The sequence below is a fragment of the Panicum virgatum genome, chromosome 3K, assembly GCF_016808335.1.
Source record: "Panicum virgatum strain AP13 chromosome 3K, P.virgatum_v5, whole genome shotgun sequence".
Classification (NCBI taxonomy): domain Eukaryota; kingdom Viridiplantae; phylum Streptophyta; class Magnoliopsida; order Poales; family Poaceae; genus Panicum; species Panicum virgatum.
This window is the reverse complement of record NC_053138.1, coordinates 27,683,855-27,700,778: the sequence shown is the minus strand read 5'-3', so window position 1 is coordinate 27,700,778 and position 16,924 is coordinate 27,683,855. Positions and strand designations below refer to the sequence as shown.

General features: G+C 54.2%; 1 protein-coding gene and 1 long non-coding RNA gene across 2 annotated transcripts; one reads left to right on the top strand and one right to left on the bottom strand.

The window, feature by feature from the left end:
• Positions 1–10,509: 10,509 nt before the first annotated feature.
• Positions 10,510–11,770, top strand: LOC120701372. The gene is made up of 4 exons (XR_005686065.1): positions 10,510–10,887; positions 11,061–11,222; positions 11,354–11,463; positions 11,542–11,770. It is a non-coding gene; the product is annotated as an uncharacterized LOC120701372 (long non-coding RNA).
• A 555-nt stretch (positions 11,771–12,325) lies between these two features.
• On the bottom strand, positions 12,326–13,255 carry LOC120701371. The gene is made up of 2 exons (XM_039985452.1): positions 12,949–13,255; positions 12,326–12,727 (listed from the first exon to the last, which is right to left on the bottom strand). The coding sequence occupies exons 1-2, from the start codon at positions 13,181–13,183 to the stop codon at positions 12,441–12,443; spliced, it is 522 nt and encodes a 173-aa protein (XP_039841386.1). The 5' UTR covers positions 13,184–13,255; the 3' UTR covers positions 12,326–12,440.
• Positions 13,256–16,924: the final 3,669 nt, after the last annotated feature.

Genomic DNA, 16,924 nt, shown 5'->3' with positions numbered 1-16,924 from the left:
CCATAAAACCCAGGTGTTATAGTGGGAGGGGTGGAGGTTTTTATCCATAATCCATCATTCCCCCTACGGCATGCGAGCCCGGCGTAGCCCGCAGCAGGTCTCAGCACACGAGAGGCGCAGGGGAAATCGCGCAGCGAAAATTGCGTGGCCGGGAGTGATCGAACCCAGGACCTCGGCTCTGATACCAAGTTAGCGCGCCCCACCTAGCCAACTCGACCATAAAACCCATGTGTTATAGTGGGAGGGGTGGGGGCTTTTATCCATAGCCGCGTTCTAACTTGGTACCAGAGCCGAGGTCCTGGGTTCGATCCCTCCCGGCTACGCATTTCCGCTGCGCGATTTCCCCTGCGTCTCTCGTGTGCTGAGACCTGCTGCGGGCTACGCCGGGCACTAGAACCTGCTGCGGGCTACGCCGGGCTCGCACACCGTAGGAGGAATGTTGGACCAAGGATAAAAGTCTCCGTCCCTCCCACTATAACACCTGGGTTTTATGGTCGGGTTGGCTAGGTGGAGCGTTCTAACTTGGTATCAGAGCCATCTCTCTGGGCACTGCCGCCGCCATGGCGCGCCGGCCGCCGCCCGGCCCTCTTCCTCCTCCTTCCCTCCCCTCTCCTCTGCTCCTTCCCCTGCAGGACGCCGCCGCGCCACCTCCATGGCTCCTTCCTCTGCTGGGCCGCAGCCGCCGCCGCCTACCTTCACCTCCTCCTGGGATCTCTCCTCTGCTGCGCCGCCGCAGCCGCAGCCTCGCATGGCCGGCGCCCCCTGGCCACCGCCGCCCGGCACCGGGCCCTCCCCCTCCTCCTTCCTCTCTTTCTCTATTTTACCTCCCCTGCACGCCCCTGCCAGCGCCGTTGCGGACACTGCCTACTTCGCCGCCGCGGACGCGGGCTCTTCAGGTGCCGCGGGCGCCGCGGACGCCGCGGCCGTCACGCGCGCCGCGCCCTCCATGGTGGGTGACCACTGGGCTCCGCCACCGCCTGAGCCTGCAGGGGCCCTTCTGCCGCCGCCGATGCCCGCCCTCCCTGCTCGTGAAGGGCAGCCCAGCGCCGCCACCGCCTCCTCCGGCTCCGTGGGCGTCGTTGCTGCTGCCCAGGGAGGCCGCCACCTGGACGCCGCCACCTGGACGGCCCTGGGTGCGCCGCCCGGCGCGGCGCAGCAGGCCCCCATAGTGTGTGGGCCCTGGGTGCAGCCGCCGCCGCCGCACCTGGAGGCCGCCGCCGCCGCGGGCGCTGGGACCCCGGCTACCGCCACTGCCGCACCCTCCTCTGTTCTGGGCACTGCCGCCACGCCATCCCCTGTTCTGGCCGCCGCCGCAGACTTTGTGGCCGCGCCGGCCGTCGCGCCCAGGGACCTCGTGCGAGCTACTGCCTCCCTCGCCATGGCGCGCCAGCCGCCGCCCGGCGCCGGGCCCTCCCCCTCCTCCTCCCTCGCCGCTGCGCAGGCTGTCGCGCCCGCCGCGCCCGCCGCACAGGCCCAGGTCGTCGCGCCTGCCGCGCAGGGGGGTGCCCCTCGTCCCCAGCCCCAGCCGGCGGCCATGCTCGCCGCTGCTGCTCCCCTGTTCGCGCCGTTCTGGACCCCGCCCGCTCCACCCAGCCAGCAGCCGACCTGGCCTCGGGGGTGCGCACTGGCGCAGTCCTTCAGCGCCATGGGCGAACGGCGCCGGTCAGCACCGAGTGGATCGCCGACTCGGGTGCCTCCTTCCACACCACCCCACATGCCGGTATCTTCTCTTCTATCCGACCCCCACACCCCTCTTGTCCTTCTTCCATCATGGTTGGTGACGGGTCTTGCCTTCCTGTCACCGCCGTGGGTTCTGCTCCTGGCTCTTTTCGTATTCCTAATGTCCTTGTTGCTCCTCAGATGGATCATAACCTTCTTTCCATTCGTCAGTTTACAGCTGACAATTTTTGTTCCATCGAGTTTGATTCTTCTGGCCTCACTGTAAAGGATTCGGCCTCCCGGCGTCCGCTACTCCGGTGTGACAACACGGGGCCCCTTTACACCCTTCGCCTTCCTTCTTCCGCTTCACCACTCTCGCCTTCTTCTTCGCCTTGGCCGTCTTGGTCTGCTGCTTTTGCCGCGATGCCGTCTTCCACCACCTGGCACCGCCATCTTGGTCACCCTGGCCGCGACGTTCTGGCTCAGCTCAGTCGTAGTGCCGCTGTTCCTGGTACTAGGGCTCCTGCTGAGCCCCTCTGCCATGCGTGCCAGCTCGGTCGTCATGTTCGGCTCCCTTTTTCTTCTTCTTCTTCTTCTTCTTCGCATGCGACACATGCATTTGACATTGTTCACTGTGACCTGTGGACCTCTCCTGTACTTAGCCTTTCTGGTTATAAGTACTATTTGGTGGTGGTCGATGACTTCTCGCACTACTCTTGGACGTTTCCTTTGCGCGCCAAGTCTGAGACCTTCCCCACCCTCCTCCACTTCTTTGCCTGGGTGTCCACTCAGTTCGGCCTCACCGTTAAGGCCGTCCAGTGCGACAACGGGCGGGAGTTCGACAACTCCACCTCCCGTTCTTTCGTCCTCTCTCGGGGTGTTCAGCTGCGTATGTCTTGTCCGTATACCTCTCTTCAGAACGGCAAGGCTGAGCGGATGATTCGCACGACGAACAACGTCGTGCGCACCCTTCTGATCCAGGCCTCTCTGCCCCCACGCTTCTGGGCTGAGAGCCTCCACACCGCCACCTATTTGCTCAACCGTCTTCCGTCCACTGCTTCTCCTGCTCCCACTCCACACCACGCTCTTTTCGGTACCCCTCCTCGCTACGACCACCTTTGGGTTTTTGGGTGTGCGTGTTACCCTAACACCTCCGCTACTGCTCCTCACAAGCTGGCGCCCCGCTCGACTCGTTATGTGTTCCTTGGTTACTCCCCTGACCACAAGGGGTACCGATGTTTTGACCTCACCTCTCGCCGCATCCTGATCTCCCGACACGTCGTCTTTGACGAGTCGGATTTCCCCTACTCCACCTCCTCCACACATTCTCCGGACCCTGAGCTGGAGTCTACGTTTCCGACTGACCCGGTGGTTCAGCCACCTTTTCCTGTCTGTCCTTTCCCTACAGGTTTTCCTGGTACACCGGCACCGTTCCCGGTGATCCCTGCTGTGCCCAGCGCGGCCCCGGTGCCCGCAGTCGCGCCACGCGCGGCCCCGGTGTCTCCTGCTGCACCACGCGCGGCCCCAGTGCTCGCGGTCGCGCCACGCACGGCCCCCGGACCTCCGGTCATGCCGCGCATGGACCCGGTTTCTTCCCCTGCACCAGAGCGGTACGCTCAGCCAGTGCAGGTGTACCGGCGTCAATCAGCGCCGAACCCGGCACTGCAGCGGTACGCTGAGCCGGTGCAGGTGTACTGGCGTCGTTCGGCATCGACACCGGCGCCGTCGACGCCTCCTGCTCCGGAGGCTCCTGCGACGCCGACACTGGAACCGTCGACGCCTCCTCCGGCTCCCTCTCGAGCCGAGCCAGAGGTGAACCACCCGCCGGTCATCCATCGGGATCCTCAACATATCCATCCCATGGTGACTCGGCGGATGGTGTCCCAGACCGTGACTCTCTCTGCCACCGAGGGAGAGCCGCAGGTCTCTCCGGTACCCTCCTCTGTCCGCGACGCCTTGGCGGATCCTCACTGGCGTCGCGCGATGGAAGAGGAGTACGCGGCTCTTCTTGCCAACCAGACGTGGAACCTCGTGCCGCGCCCGTCTGGTTGCAATGTGGTGACTGGCAGGTGGATCTGGACGCACAAGCGTCGGGCTGACGGCATATTGGAGCGCTACAAGGCTCGCTAGGTTCTCCGGGGGTTCACTCAGCGGCCTGGTGTGGACTATGATGAGACCTTCAGCCCTGTTGTGAAGCCCGCTACGGTGCGCACGGTCCTCTCGCTTGCGCTCTCGCGCACTTGGCCTGTGCACCAGCTGGACGTGAAGAATGCGTTTCTTCACGGCACCTTGTCAGAGACTGTTTACTGCTCTCAGCACCGGGCTGTCGCTAACGGCGTGGCGGAGGCGTTCTGGCTACGACAGCTCTTGGCGGAGCTCCACAGCCCGCTCGCCAAGAGTACGCTCGTCTACTGCGACAACGTCAGCGCCGTGTATCTCTCCACCAACCCCGTCCAGCATCAGCGGACGAAGCACGTGGAGATCGACCTACACTTCGTGCGCGACAGAGTCGCAATCGGCGATGTTCGGGTACTCCATGTCCCGACTACCTCCCAGTTTGCTGACATCTTCACCAAGGGGCTACCCTCCTCGACCTTCTCGGAGTTTCGATCCTGCCTCAACGTAGCCGGTGGCTAGTTGTGGCTGTGGGGGGGGGGATTTGCCCTTTGTACTCTATTTGTACTCTCTTCTTGTCCAGTCTTGAACACCGCTGCGTCGGTAGTTCAGACTGCGGGGGGGGGGGGGGGATGTTAGCTTTCTTTGTTGTCCAGTCTTGAACACCGCTGCGCCGGTAGTTCAGACTGCGGGGGGGGTGTTGGAGTATATTGAGCCCATGTATAGAGGCCCATTAAGAGGCCCATGTATAGGTCTATATATACCCACCCATCTAGGGTTTGGAGGAATACAGTGGATTATTCTCCTCCTACAGCTGGGCGAAGCCCGTCGCGTCGACTATGGGGGTAGTCGGCGCCTGGCGGAGGTTGCTGGTGGGGGAGGAGTTGCGGGCGGCGGCGGGCGCTCGCGCGGGCGTGTGCGGGCGCGGGCGGTGGATGGCGCGCGAGCGCGTGCGCATGCGGCGGCCGTCGGGTGCGCGGGCGGCAGCAGGCGCAGGCGCGGGCGAACGGCGGTGTCGGGGTGGGAGGAGACGAGGGATAAGGTGGATAAGGTGGGGCTGGGCCAACTTTAAGGTGGATAAGGTGGGCTGGGCTGTTTTTATGGGCCTTTCTATGCATCTCTATTGCTGTAGTCTTCTATTTGTTTTCTTTTTTTGTGAGGTAATACGTGTATATACGTGTATTTGTGAAACGCCTAGGAAAGCGCCTAGGAGCGCCTAGGAACGAGTACTCCCGACTAGGCGCTAGGCAATGGGTCAGCGCCTAGATTCCGCCTAGCGCCTAGCTGAACTTTGAGGTTAGCAATTATCAATGATAGAAATAGTATTTGTCTAAGCAGTGTATATATGAGGGTAGAAGCTTACATGTATTTATCAGAGTAATGCTCTCTGATCAGAAAAGGTTAAGAATGCTTCTTTCCTGTAAAATAAGAGCATGTTTGAAATCAGAGTCTTTAAATGCTATCTGCTTCTTAAGGAGAAGAAAAACTATAATCAATCTTTGAGCACTGAATCATGGAACAGTCGAATTCTATTTCTACCCATGGAATAAGAGTTTTGACTGGCATAATTAATCTTGCACTATTTTGAAACAAAGAATAGAAATCAAATTTAGTCAAAACTTACGAAGTTGATGTAACTAATCACTTGAGAACTACGTTATACCAGTCAGAAGTGACAGTAGAAGATAATGTGAATCATTTTAAATAGTGCTTCTCCAAGTGAATTAAAAGTGGGACACAACAATGAATCCTCATTAATCAGTTACAAGTCAGAAAGCTAGATAAACTTATTGTGTTCCCATCAGAGAAATTTCTCAAGCAGTCAACAAATAAATTAATATTATCATTTTTTGTGACAGCTAATTAGCAATACATATCTGGACAACAATGCCGATAAAAGGAGAATTGAAATATCAATTCTTACCTGCTCCAAGAACCTCTTTGAATTCCTATGCTCATCAGCCTGCTTGAGAGAGAGAACGAAACCACTCAAGAGAAATCCCCTTTCCTGCTGCAAGAAAAAATAGAGAGAGACAAGCATTATAGCAGCAAGTTTCATTTTAATCAACATTGAGTTCGCACCATTTGCCTGAACCCTCAAAACTGAAGGGTGTCATCTAAAGATTGGGGACTACTTCACAGGAACAACAGACCATATATCTGGCTCCTTTCATTATTCATGCTAAGATTGAGACGGCATGTACGTACCTCATTGCCGTCGTCGGCGACACCTCAACGCGGATCCGGAGAGGGATGCGCTGCTGAAGTGGCGAGGTGCCGAAGGAACAAGAGAGAGGGTCGGGAGGAAGGGGGGTTGAGGGTAGACAGGTAGTAGAGATCGGCATCAGTCACGAGTGCAGAGCAACGGGCGACACTGCACCGAGGGAGTGCCCATCCCTGTCCCTTTCCTCCTCGTCCATGCTGCCCCCAATGCTCAGGGGCCTCGGCGCGCGGCCCAGCATGGCACGGCACGACGCTCGGCAACGGAGGCCGTGGGGGCGCGGCGGTGGCCGGCATGCGAGCAGGGAGGGATGGCCGGATGGCGCATGGGGGAGGACGGCGTCCACCGCGAGAGCAAGCGGGCAGCCGGTTTTGGCGCGGTGGCGGCCGGCAAGCGAGGCGTCCGCCAGGAAGCGGTCGACCGATGCGGCCACAAACACTACGCCCTCGCTCGTGCTGGCGATGCGCAGCCGCCTGCCGCCCTCGCCGCCGACGGCGGCGCGGCCGGCTACTCCCCCTCCGACGGCGGCGGCGGAGAGTAGGAGGAGCGGCGAAGAAGGGGAGGGGAGGAAGCTGTGGCAGGGAGTCAGAGAGGAGAAAGGGAGTGGAGGTGGCGGCGCGGGGAGGGAGAGAGAGGGCGGAGGGTTAGGATTCCCCTCGGGTTGGTGGGTGGGGAGTTGGCCGGCTGGGTGGTGGGAGGGGGTGTTTGGAAACCGCCTCGGGGTGGTTTCTGTATTGTCGATTTTTTCTCCTTTGTGTTGAATAAATTTTGGTACGAGGTTTTATTTGTAAAATATATATACGTGCTTACTGTGTGGGTCAGGTGTGTTGGATTATATTGTGATTCCTATAAAGTTGGAGGTTTTTTTTGAAAAATACCCAAAGCTACGGCTGAGCGCCACGCGTCCACTTTTTGTCATGCGAGCAAACATGAGCAGGTTTTAATCAACCTATTCTTCCTCTCTCTCTGAAGCATCGCGCATCAACTTAATGTCACCCTCACAGAACTACCCCAGCTAGTCTTCATCGGCCCTGTTTAGTTCGCGATTTTTTTTGGATTTTGACAATGTAGCATTTTCGTTATTATTTGATGATTAATATTTAATTATGAACTAATTAGATTTAAAAGATTCATCTCGTGCTAATCAGTTAGACTGTGTCATTAGTTATTTTTTTCAACTACATTTAATGATCCATATATATGTCTGAATATTTGATGTGACGGATACTATAGAAAATTTTTTGGGAACTAAACAGGGCCATCGTCGCAATTGCTTGTCTGGAGTCTGTAATTGTGTGTTTACCTTCATCTGTGTGGTTTCTCCTAGGCTAAGTTCTGTTACTTGTGGTCTGTGCAGCTGGTCGTTGCCTTTCAGAGAGCCAAGTAGTTAATTAATACCCGGAATTCCCCACTTTTATATCATGGACATGCTTAGCTGCTGCTGTCTCCCGCTTCTTTGATAAGAGGAAATTCGGACACACTTAGGAAGATTTGGATATTTAAGCAAAGCCCATTAATTATATGCTCCATGTATGAATCCAGTCTCGCCTGTCAGGTCGAGCTGCTCGTGGCGGCGCGGCATGGGTGGCCGGATCCGGCGCCGGCGAGCGCGGATCCGGTGTCCCCGCGCCCGGATCCGTCGGCGTGCGTGCCAGCAGGCTGCTCCCCCGCGCCGGCCAGTGATTAGCGGGTCCTGAGCGCGGGCACGGTGGTTTGCATGCGCGTGGGCGTGGGCAACCAGGCCCCGAGAGGCACGGAAGTAGTGGTGGACGCGGTCTGTGCAGCGGCTCTTCGCGGCCGAGGTGTCCCCGCGGCGGCGTCTAGTGCGCAAAGGCGGGAGACGGCACGGTCTGCAGCGGTGTCCGGAGGCGGTGGTGTGGCTACGTCGCGGCCCATGGGTGGCTGGCGTGAAGCTGTGACGCGGCTCTAGATGGGGCGGCGCTGCGCCTGGGAGGTGTCAGGATGGGTGCAGTCGATGAGATTCTCCAGACGAAAGCTTTGCCGGCATTCCTGCTGACGGTGATGGCGACGACGCCCTCGCCATTGGGGGCGTCATCCGGAGCCCATCCCAGCATGGACCTCAACCTGCAGGGACAGATCCAGGTGAAAACCGAAGAACCGACTCACTGGTTCGGGCGACGGCAGCATCGTAATGTTGCTATCCTCTTGAGGCGTCGTCTTGGAGTCCTTGTTTGCGACACCATAGTCGACTTCGAGCAATAGCAGTGTCTGATCTATTAGCATGGTAGAGATCGACTCAGTGCGGTTTCTAGATCACAAGGTGATCGGAAGACACGGGAATGTCGACGATTCTTACATCAAGAATTTCTAAGAAGACAATTGATGCGGGATTCTTGTAGACACGAGGACCAAAGCAAGGTTGAAGGAAGGATCTAGAAGAAGTTCAAAGCTTAGTCTTTTGTTTTCTTTTTTATGTCTTCCTTTTTTGTCTTTTGTGTTCTCGATTGAGGTTTGGAGTCTAAGTACTCATGTAAACTTCTGGGCTTGTGGTCAGATGTATTCCTTTATGATCGTAGACATTCACCTGTGAATGTTCAAGACCGGATTGTCCCTTAATCTAAAAAAAATGAATCCAGTCACTATTTGCATATGTATACTGTTCTAAGTTGCCTTGCATCCCCTCTGTATTCTATTCTGACTTCATATCTAACCATTATATAAGTTAATAAAGAAAGATCCAAATGAATGATCAAAAGAATACATATAGCACAACAATGTAAAAGGGAAATCCACAGGCAAACCATGCTAGTCCACAATGTACGATTACTGTCACTCATGATGAACAAAGTGATGTAGCCTCAATAGGAGAAGAATCACAACAATAAACGAAAACAAACAGACACATCACCCCGCGTGTGGCGAAAGTGTGCGGCCAGGCCTAGTATCTTAGTACATTAGTACATGGAACAAAAAAGCCTAAACTTTCTGCATTCAAGTGATTTGGCGCATTCAAGGTCTGGGATTTCCCCAAGCACACTACACTGTAACATCTTTAGGAGCGAGGCACACCCAAGGTTAACCTAACCGGTGGGAACCGGTCCGGTTTGACCGGTTACCGGTCAAACCGGTCCGGTCCGGTTCCGGTTCCGGCCGGTACCCAACCGGCCAAAATTCAAATTTTAAATTTAAATTCAAAAAATGAAAAATTCCTAAAAAATTCTTAAAAATACTTCAAGGTGTGATGAATCTAATGGTGTCAAATTTTCTCAAAAATTCATTCATTTAGTATAGTTTGTGAGAATTTAAAGTTAAATCAAAAAAGAAAAAGAAAAAAAATGGGCCGGCCCATGAAGGCCCACCGATCAAACCGGTCAAACCGGCCGGTAAACCGGTCAAACCGGCCGGTAAACCGGTAAAACCGGTCGGTAAACCGATTGCACGGGAGCGTTTGAATTTCAAACCTGTCAAACCGACCGGTAAACCGGTAAAACCGGCCGGTAAACCGGTAAAACCGGCCGGTAAACCGGTCGGAACTGGTTTCACGGGAAAATTTGAATTTATTTGAATTTGGATTTGAATTCAACCGGTTTCCACCGGTTACCGGCCTAACCGGTCCGGTAAACCGGTACCGGAGGGCGGCGGTAACCGGTTTCCGGTTGGGAAATAAAACCCTGGGCACACCCGCATTTTTTGCTTTTTAATCTTTTCTACAAAAGAATTTTCTATTTAGACTCCTGGCGAAACGAATAGCGTCTTTGGACCCAATGGTCGGCGCCATAATCTATGGCGCCCAGATAACACATCTTGGCATCATAAATAATGGTGCCGAGTTGTGTATACCTATTACGCGTGGCAGCTGAGGTGGCACAGACGTGGCAGGACACTCCGCGCCGCAAATCCCGGCGCCGAGCTCGGCGCAAAGATATGTGGCGCCGAGCTCCCTGCCATAACCAAGGTTAACCTAACCGGTGGGAACCGGTCCGGTTTGACCGGTTACCGGTCAAACCGGTCCGGTCCGGTTCCGGTTCCGGCCGGTACCCAACCGGCCAAAATTCAAATTTTAAATTTAAATTCAAAAAATAAAAAATTCCTAAAAAATTCTTAAAAATACTTCAAGGTGTGATGAATCTAATGGTGTCAAATTTTCTCAAAAATTCATTCATTTAGTATAGTTTGTGAGAATTTAAAGTTAAATCAAAAAAGAAAAAGAAAAAAAATGGGCCGGCCCATGAAGGCCCACCGATCAAACCGGTCAAACCGGCCGGTAAACCGGTCAAACCGGTCGGTAAACCGGTAAAACCGGTCGGTAAACCGATTGCACGGGAGCGTTTGAATTTCAAACCGGTCAAACCGACCGGTAAACCGGTAAAACCGGCCGGTAAACCGGTCGGAACCGGTTGCACGGGAAAATTTGAATTTATTTGAATTTATTTGAATTCAACCGGTTTCCACCGGTTACCGGCCTAACCGGTCCGGTAAACCGGTACCAGAGGGCGGCGGTAACCGGTTTCCGGTTGGGAAATAAAACCCTGGCCATAACGCCGCCACTCCTGTCTCTCTGGCCTCTCTTTCGTCGCCCGCCTGCTCTTGCCTCCTCCTCCGCTTGCGCAGCCGGTCGGCACTCGCCGACCTCGCCTCCTCCGCGCGCGCAGCCGGCCGGCAGTCGCCGCCCTCCCATCCTCCGCGCGCGCAGCCTGGCCGCCGCTCGCCGACCGCGCACCAGGCCGGCGCTCGCTGCCCCCAATCGCCGGCGCGCACCATGCCGGCGCTCGTCGCCCCCACCTCCACCCGTTTGAGGGCGTCGCCTTCCGCCTCTACTTGCTTCGGCTGCCACCAGCGCGGCCGCATGGACCAGGTCGCGGGAGAGGGGGGGTTGTTGACGCCGACGGTGAGCCTGCGGTGGAGAGAGGGGCCAAGTACTACATCTCCAGGTATCGCTTTTGAGCCTGGTTACATTGTGATCTGGTTTCAATTGTAGGCTGTGAACTTAGTTCAGTTTGCAATTGAATGTTTTCTCTGTATGCGGCAAGTTCAGTGAGCAGTTCTGAATGATGACGAAACACCATTTGTTAAAAGACAAATTGAATGTTTTCTCTGTATGCAGCAAGTTTAGGAGTGCCATCATTCAGTGTTCCGTTCCACCTTGAGACACCATGGCAAATTAAGGTGACAAATTGTTGGTCTTTGGCGGTGACATTGTTTCTGAAGATTAAGATGCAGGGGCTCTCTTGGTGGGCATGAGGCGTGCTGGCAATTGTGCGCAAAGGTTCGTCAGAAACTCACACTACATTGTGCAGCAGAAACATCTGAAACACTACATGTTCCTAGTGATGTATGCATCCAGAGTGCAGCAGTTTCAGTTAATTTTCATCCATCCCTGTCATCCTATCCATGCAGGCCCTGACTGAATCAAGGCTGTAAACGACATCAATTGGCATGATAATTTGTAGAGATGCATGACACTAACATAATCTATCTGTATAGGTAATTTTGCTGCCCACATGATTGTGAGTGCTTTCACTCTTGTATATTAGTTGAAATAGTTTTCTGTGTAGCTTTGTCTAACTATCTTAATGAATCTGCAGGAGCGAATCTGTGGAGAGGAGTTGTGGAGCTCATTGGATATCACACATCTTGTGTTTTCCATTTGATAAAAGATTGTAGCTTTCTTTTTCCTATTAAAACAAAAAGGCCTTGTTCTGTGATTATTTGTGTTTATATGTATCTGTTGGTTGATGATTTAAATCCATTGACCAAGTTCTTGTAAACTGGCATGCAAATATACTGACATTTCAATTGTGTTTAATAAGTTGATATTGCAATAGTATAGAAGAAAAGTTGGTATCCTAGTTTTTGTAGCGAGGTTCCGCTAGACCTGCATGCGGCCAGAGTTGTTTTAGCGAATCAATGATCAATCCAGCAGATCCTGAAACCAAGCATGGCGCAGAGCAGATGGCCGAGCTTTTGCTACAAAAACAACTTTGGCAAGATGTGAAACCAAGCACGCCATAGATCCTGCTGCAGACGGAGCAGGTCCTGACTCCTGACAGCAAGCACGTCAGGCGCGAGCGGCTGGTGTCCATCTGCAGCAGGCGAAAGAGAGGCCAGAGAGACAGGAGGGGCGGCGTTATGGCAGGGAGCTCGGCGCCACAGATCTTGGCGCCGAGCTCGGCGCCGAGATTTGTGGCGCCGAGTGTCCTGCCACGTCTGTGCCACCTCAGCTGCCACGTGTAATAGGTACACATAACTCGGCGTCATAATTTATGGCGCCGAGACGTGTTATTTCGGCGCCATAGATCATGGCGCCGACCTTTTGGGTCCAAAGACGCTATTCGTTTTGTCAGGGGTCTAAATAGAAAATTCTTTTGTAAAAAGGATTAAAAAGCAAAAAATGCGGCAAGGCACACATCCCTCTTCTCGAGATACTTCAACAAGTTATAATCACATTCACGAAAGAAAGGATCTCCCCCATCTGCAAGTGGACCTAACATCGCTGGCCGATGCCAGTCTTCATAGTGTGAGACATCTTTGCCTTTTGAAAGAAGTAATTTGACCTCCTTTTACGCCGGCAAATGGCTGCTTTCTTTGGATCTGAAGGAACACCAGTGTTCCATTTTTGCGCGACCTCCGCGTTATATCTGAATATTTTGAACCGGCGAATCATCTCGCCATAGTTACGGTTCTTGCCCACAGCCTCGCACCAGCGCTCATATAAGGCCCAAACAGCATCATCCGATTCAAGGTCCTTGTCCGTTGGAATCGTAGCATCCTCTGTAGTTTCATAAGAATTAGTAGTGTCAAGTACACACAATGAATTTCATGCAATTGAGTTTTCCACGCGAGCTAGGACCTCCTCCCTAGCTATCTAGGAAAACTAGGACCTCCTTTAACAGGAAGAGGGTGGGGTTTATTCAACCAAAAAAAAAAGAGAAGAGGGTGGGGTTGATTCAACAAAAAAAAAGAGAAGAGGGTGAGGTGAGGTTGGTTTATACCTGGTAAGTCCTCGTAATCAGCGCTGGTAGGGAAGCGGGGATCTGAGCAGCTCTTGGGGTGGCGTATGAGGTCCGAGCTTAAGCGGGCGGCGCAAGCGATGTCTGCGGCTACGCGGGCCACACGCGCTGAGCGGGATGCCACCGCAGCGGCGCGAGATGCGGCTGCAGCAGCGGCGCGAGATGCGAGTGATGCTTTACGGGCAGCCCGCAGGACGGCCGACGCCTTCGTCGCCATGGCGGCGGTGAGAGATAAGGCGGCCGGATCTGTTCTTGTTGGTGTTCCTATGCGATGCGATAAGAAACTCTAATTGGCAGGTCTACAATCTCTTATAAATACAACTAATAATTTCAAGGAGGCGACAGTACGTCGCTCCTTCCCGTCGTCCCGCTCGGTGCGTCGACCCCTTCCTCGATCGGTCCCGCGCGCTACGATCGTCGCATCCCTTCCTCGATCGGTACCCGGGATTTCCGCATCGAGCCCTCGCCACGCCCACCTCGCGCCGCCGCCGCCTCGGGCCGACTCCGCCGTCCTCGCCGCGCCGCCGTCCTAGCTACGCCGCCGTTTGCCGCATCCAGCCCTCGCCACGCTCACCTCGCGCCGCCGCCGCCGCCTCGGGCCGACGCTGCCATCCTCGCTGGGGCGCCGTTGGCCGCATCCAGCGCGCACTCGGCACCTCGCCACGCCCGCCGCGAGGTCGACGGTGCCTCGGGCCGATGCCGCCGTCCTCGTAGCGCCGCCGTTGGCCGCCTGATCAATCCAGCGCCGCCACGATGATCCCCTCGACGGCGCGACTCGGTTTTGCGCCTACCCGTAGTGTAACATCTCGAGTTGAAAAATTTAAATTCCGGAAGCTCCGGGTTCAAAAACCGGAACTTCTGGTTTTCCTCTGCCCAGCTCCGGTGGGCAGAGCATGAATCGCGGCGCGCCGCACGTCGCCCTCGCCGCCGGCGATCCTCGTTCCACGCATCGGCGATCCTCGTTCCGCGCGTGCGTCCTTATCCATCCGCTCGCCCTCTCCTCGTCCTTCTAGACCCGCCCCTTTGCCCAAACCCTAGCTCCTTCCCCGTTCCCCATTGTTGTCGCCGTCCGAGCTCCGCCCTCGCCGTCAATTCGTCGTCTCCGGTGAGTCGTGGCTCGATTCCTCGCTTGGGGAGCATCTCCTCCCTCTCCTCGACCCGTTCCCCTCCTCATCCGGCCTCTTCCATCGCCGCGCAGAGCCCCGGCGAGCTACTCCGCCCGCCGCTGCTCCTCTCCGTCGCGCCGCCGCCTCGTCGCCGTTCCTCGCCGTCTGCCGCCGGGGTGAGCTTCGCCTTGCTGTGGAACACCCCGTGCGCGCCTCCTTCGGCCCGCTCCGGCCCTGATCTGCCGCCGGAACACGGCTGTGCCGCCGCTGCGCCATGGTCGCCGCGTCGAAGTCGAGTCGCGGACGGATCGGCTCTTTGGAGCGGACAGTCCGCCAGTGACCGGCTGAAACCGGAACCGCCGGTATTAGAAACCGGAACTTCCGGAACTTCCGGTTTTGTCAGGCCGGAACCTCCGGTTTTGTCAGGGTTGCATATCCAAAGTGTTATCTCGTGTATATCTTTTCGCGCATATCATTTTATGCATAAGCATAGCATCGCACTAATGCATGCATCTCATTCATACATTATAGTGACCGAACCATCGGAGGTCGAACCCGTGGAGCCCACCGAGTCCGTTGAGCCTGAACCCGAAGTTCAGTTCGTGGTTGAGCCTGAAGCTAATCCAGGCAAGCAGCTAAGCATGATTTCTTGCTCCTATTTAATCTGAGTTAGATAGTTATCTCACCGGATAATGTTGGGGTTATATGTATATTATGTATGTATTGCATTCTTGTACCTATCTGCGTGCATTATCCTTCCTTGATTTGTTATCCTTGTTCTTGGCACTAGTTAGTCAGTTAATCACTTAACCTGACTAGATGCTTAGCCCTGCTTAGAATATTTATATTGCTCGCTAGACAGAAATAATTTGGAGGATCACACTTACCGATTATCGTTGTTGCACTAGTTCGGCTTGGTGGTAAGAGTTTGGTAGTATCGAGATTCGAGCGGAATAGTAGGGTCTAGAGAATGAAGTCACATGGGCATAGTCCGCTTAGATTGATTAAGGACCGAGTGGATGACATTGGTTTTGAGTACCTTTCCGTGCTACCACATATCCAATATAATGGTACGGATGAGCCAATTACCTTCTTTGACTTGATCATTGGGGCCCGGTCCCAGATACGTGGCCAAGGGCTATGCAGGGAGGCTTAGTGTGTCCCCGGGTGGAACTATGTGTAGGAAAGTTTAGAGATGTCCCCGGTGGAACTAAGTCTCCACGCGCAAGCTGGGCGTACCCTCAATGGTTGAGTCTTGTTGGAAACAGTTGACGTGAATACCCCCTTGCCCGACGTGATCGGTTGGGTGAGTCGCATGGTCCTCGCGTCGTGTGGGTAAAGTAGTACACCCTTGCAAGGTTTGAATCAATTCGAAATGCCGTGCTCTTGGTTATGAGCACACTCTTTATCCCATGACCTCCTCGTAGAAGTGCGGGCATGTTGGAGTGGGTTTCAGTAACTCGGGAATAACTATGTTATTCTTAATATGTTCTACTAAAATTTAATGGGAGTTCGGGCAACATTAATTAATTGTGCTAGGTATTAATTTAGAGAGCTCATGCTTATGCAATAATTACTTAACCTTAAAGCTCTTACTTGCGCCTTTGCATGATCCTTGATTATTTAATCACGTAAGTCTTGCGAGTACCTTTGTACTCAGGGTGCTTCTAACCCTAGTTGCAGGTGAACCGGAAGTGGTGTTCGGTCACTTCTACCCCGCCGTTCCAGGTTCGGGGAGGAGTAGGTCGTTGAGGCTGGGATGGTGTCATTGAGCAAGACATCATCATCGTTGTAGTTTTTATCGTAATCGAACTCCGTGAGAGCATGAAAATATAATAATCTTTAAGTTTCTGTTTAATATGACTTCCGTGAGCCCAAGGCTTGTAATGGAGATTAGTTTGAACCTTCCTATGTTAAACTTGTAAAGTTAAGTTTTGAACTCAGGTAAGGTAAAATTGCTCTTTGTGGTTCATTGGCGATGTATTCGATTGTAAATGGTATGTGTATATGTTGATTCTGGGCGTATAATGGAGCACATATCGGGACTACCGGATTTAATATTATTTTAGACGAATGACGTGTCGGTTATTCATGTCTCTAGATGTGAGGTAACACGTGGCATGCTCTCTGGCAGACACGTGTTAACTCTCATCTGGAAGATAATGACTGGCGGTTCATTTAAAATAGTATTAAATTAGGCGGTTCTCACACGTAGCTAGCCTGCTGTCTGCCGGAACGCCGCCGCCGCTATCGGCCGGATTCTGGCTAACCCTGTGAGTTCCCTCATCATCCTCTTCCTTTCCCCAACCCCCATCGATTTCATTGCGGCCATGGCCGCGAGCTCTTCGCTCTTTTCCATCTCATTCAACCCATGCTTGTGTTTGGGTCCAAGCCAATTTCATCACTGCAGTCGACGGCCTTGGGGGTGATTTTCTGGCTGTTTTGAAGTGCATGTGTAAATGAATGACGTCGATTGTGTGCAGGAAGAAAAAAAGTGCATGTGTAGATGCTTGTTGCCTCGCTTGTAGCAAAATACCAGCAGCTTTTATTTTGGTACGAGAGGGAGGTGGAGCCCCGCCGCCACCTTCATTGCGCATTGCGGCCGCATAGGCTTCCTACGGGCTCAGGCGGCGGCGAGATGGGCAGGGGCGCTAGGTGTGGGTGGGGCGCGGCGGCGCTCGGAGCAGGTCCGCCGAGCAGCCCCAAGGAGACTAGGAGAGAGCAGGGTTTATAAAACCGACCGGTTCGGTCAAACCGCCGTCCTCAGTAGCGGTTTATCAGACCGGTTTGATCGAAAACCAGTAGAAACCAGTTGAATTCAAATCCAAATTTAAAAGCATATGTGTAACCAG

Bases quoted from the DNA above. Each gene is read 5' to 3' on its own strand.
- LOC120701371 (XM_039985452.1), bottom strand. From the start codon at position 13,183: ATGGCGACGAAGGCGTCGGCCGTCCTGCGGGCTGCCCGTAAAGCATCA. The intron at 12,728-12,948 runs GTATAAACCAAC...ATGAAACTACAG, and splicing joins TGATTACGAGGACTTACCAG to AGGATGCTACGATTCCAACG.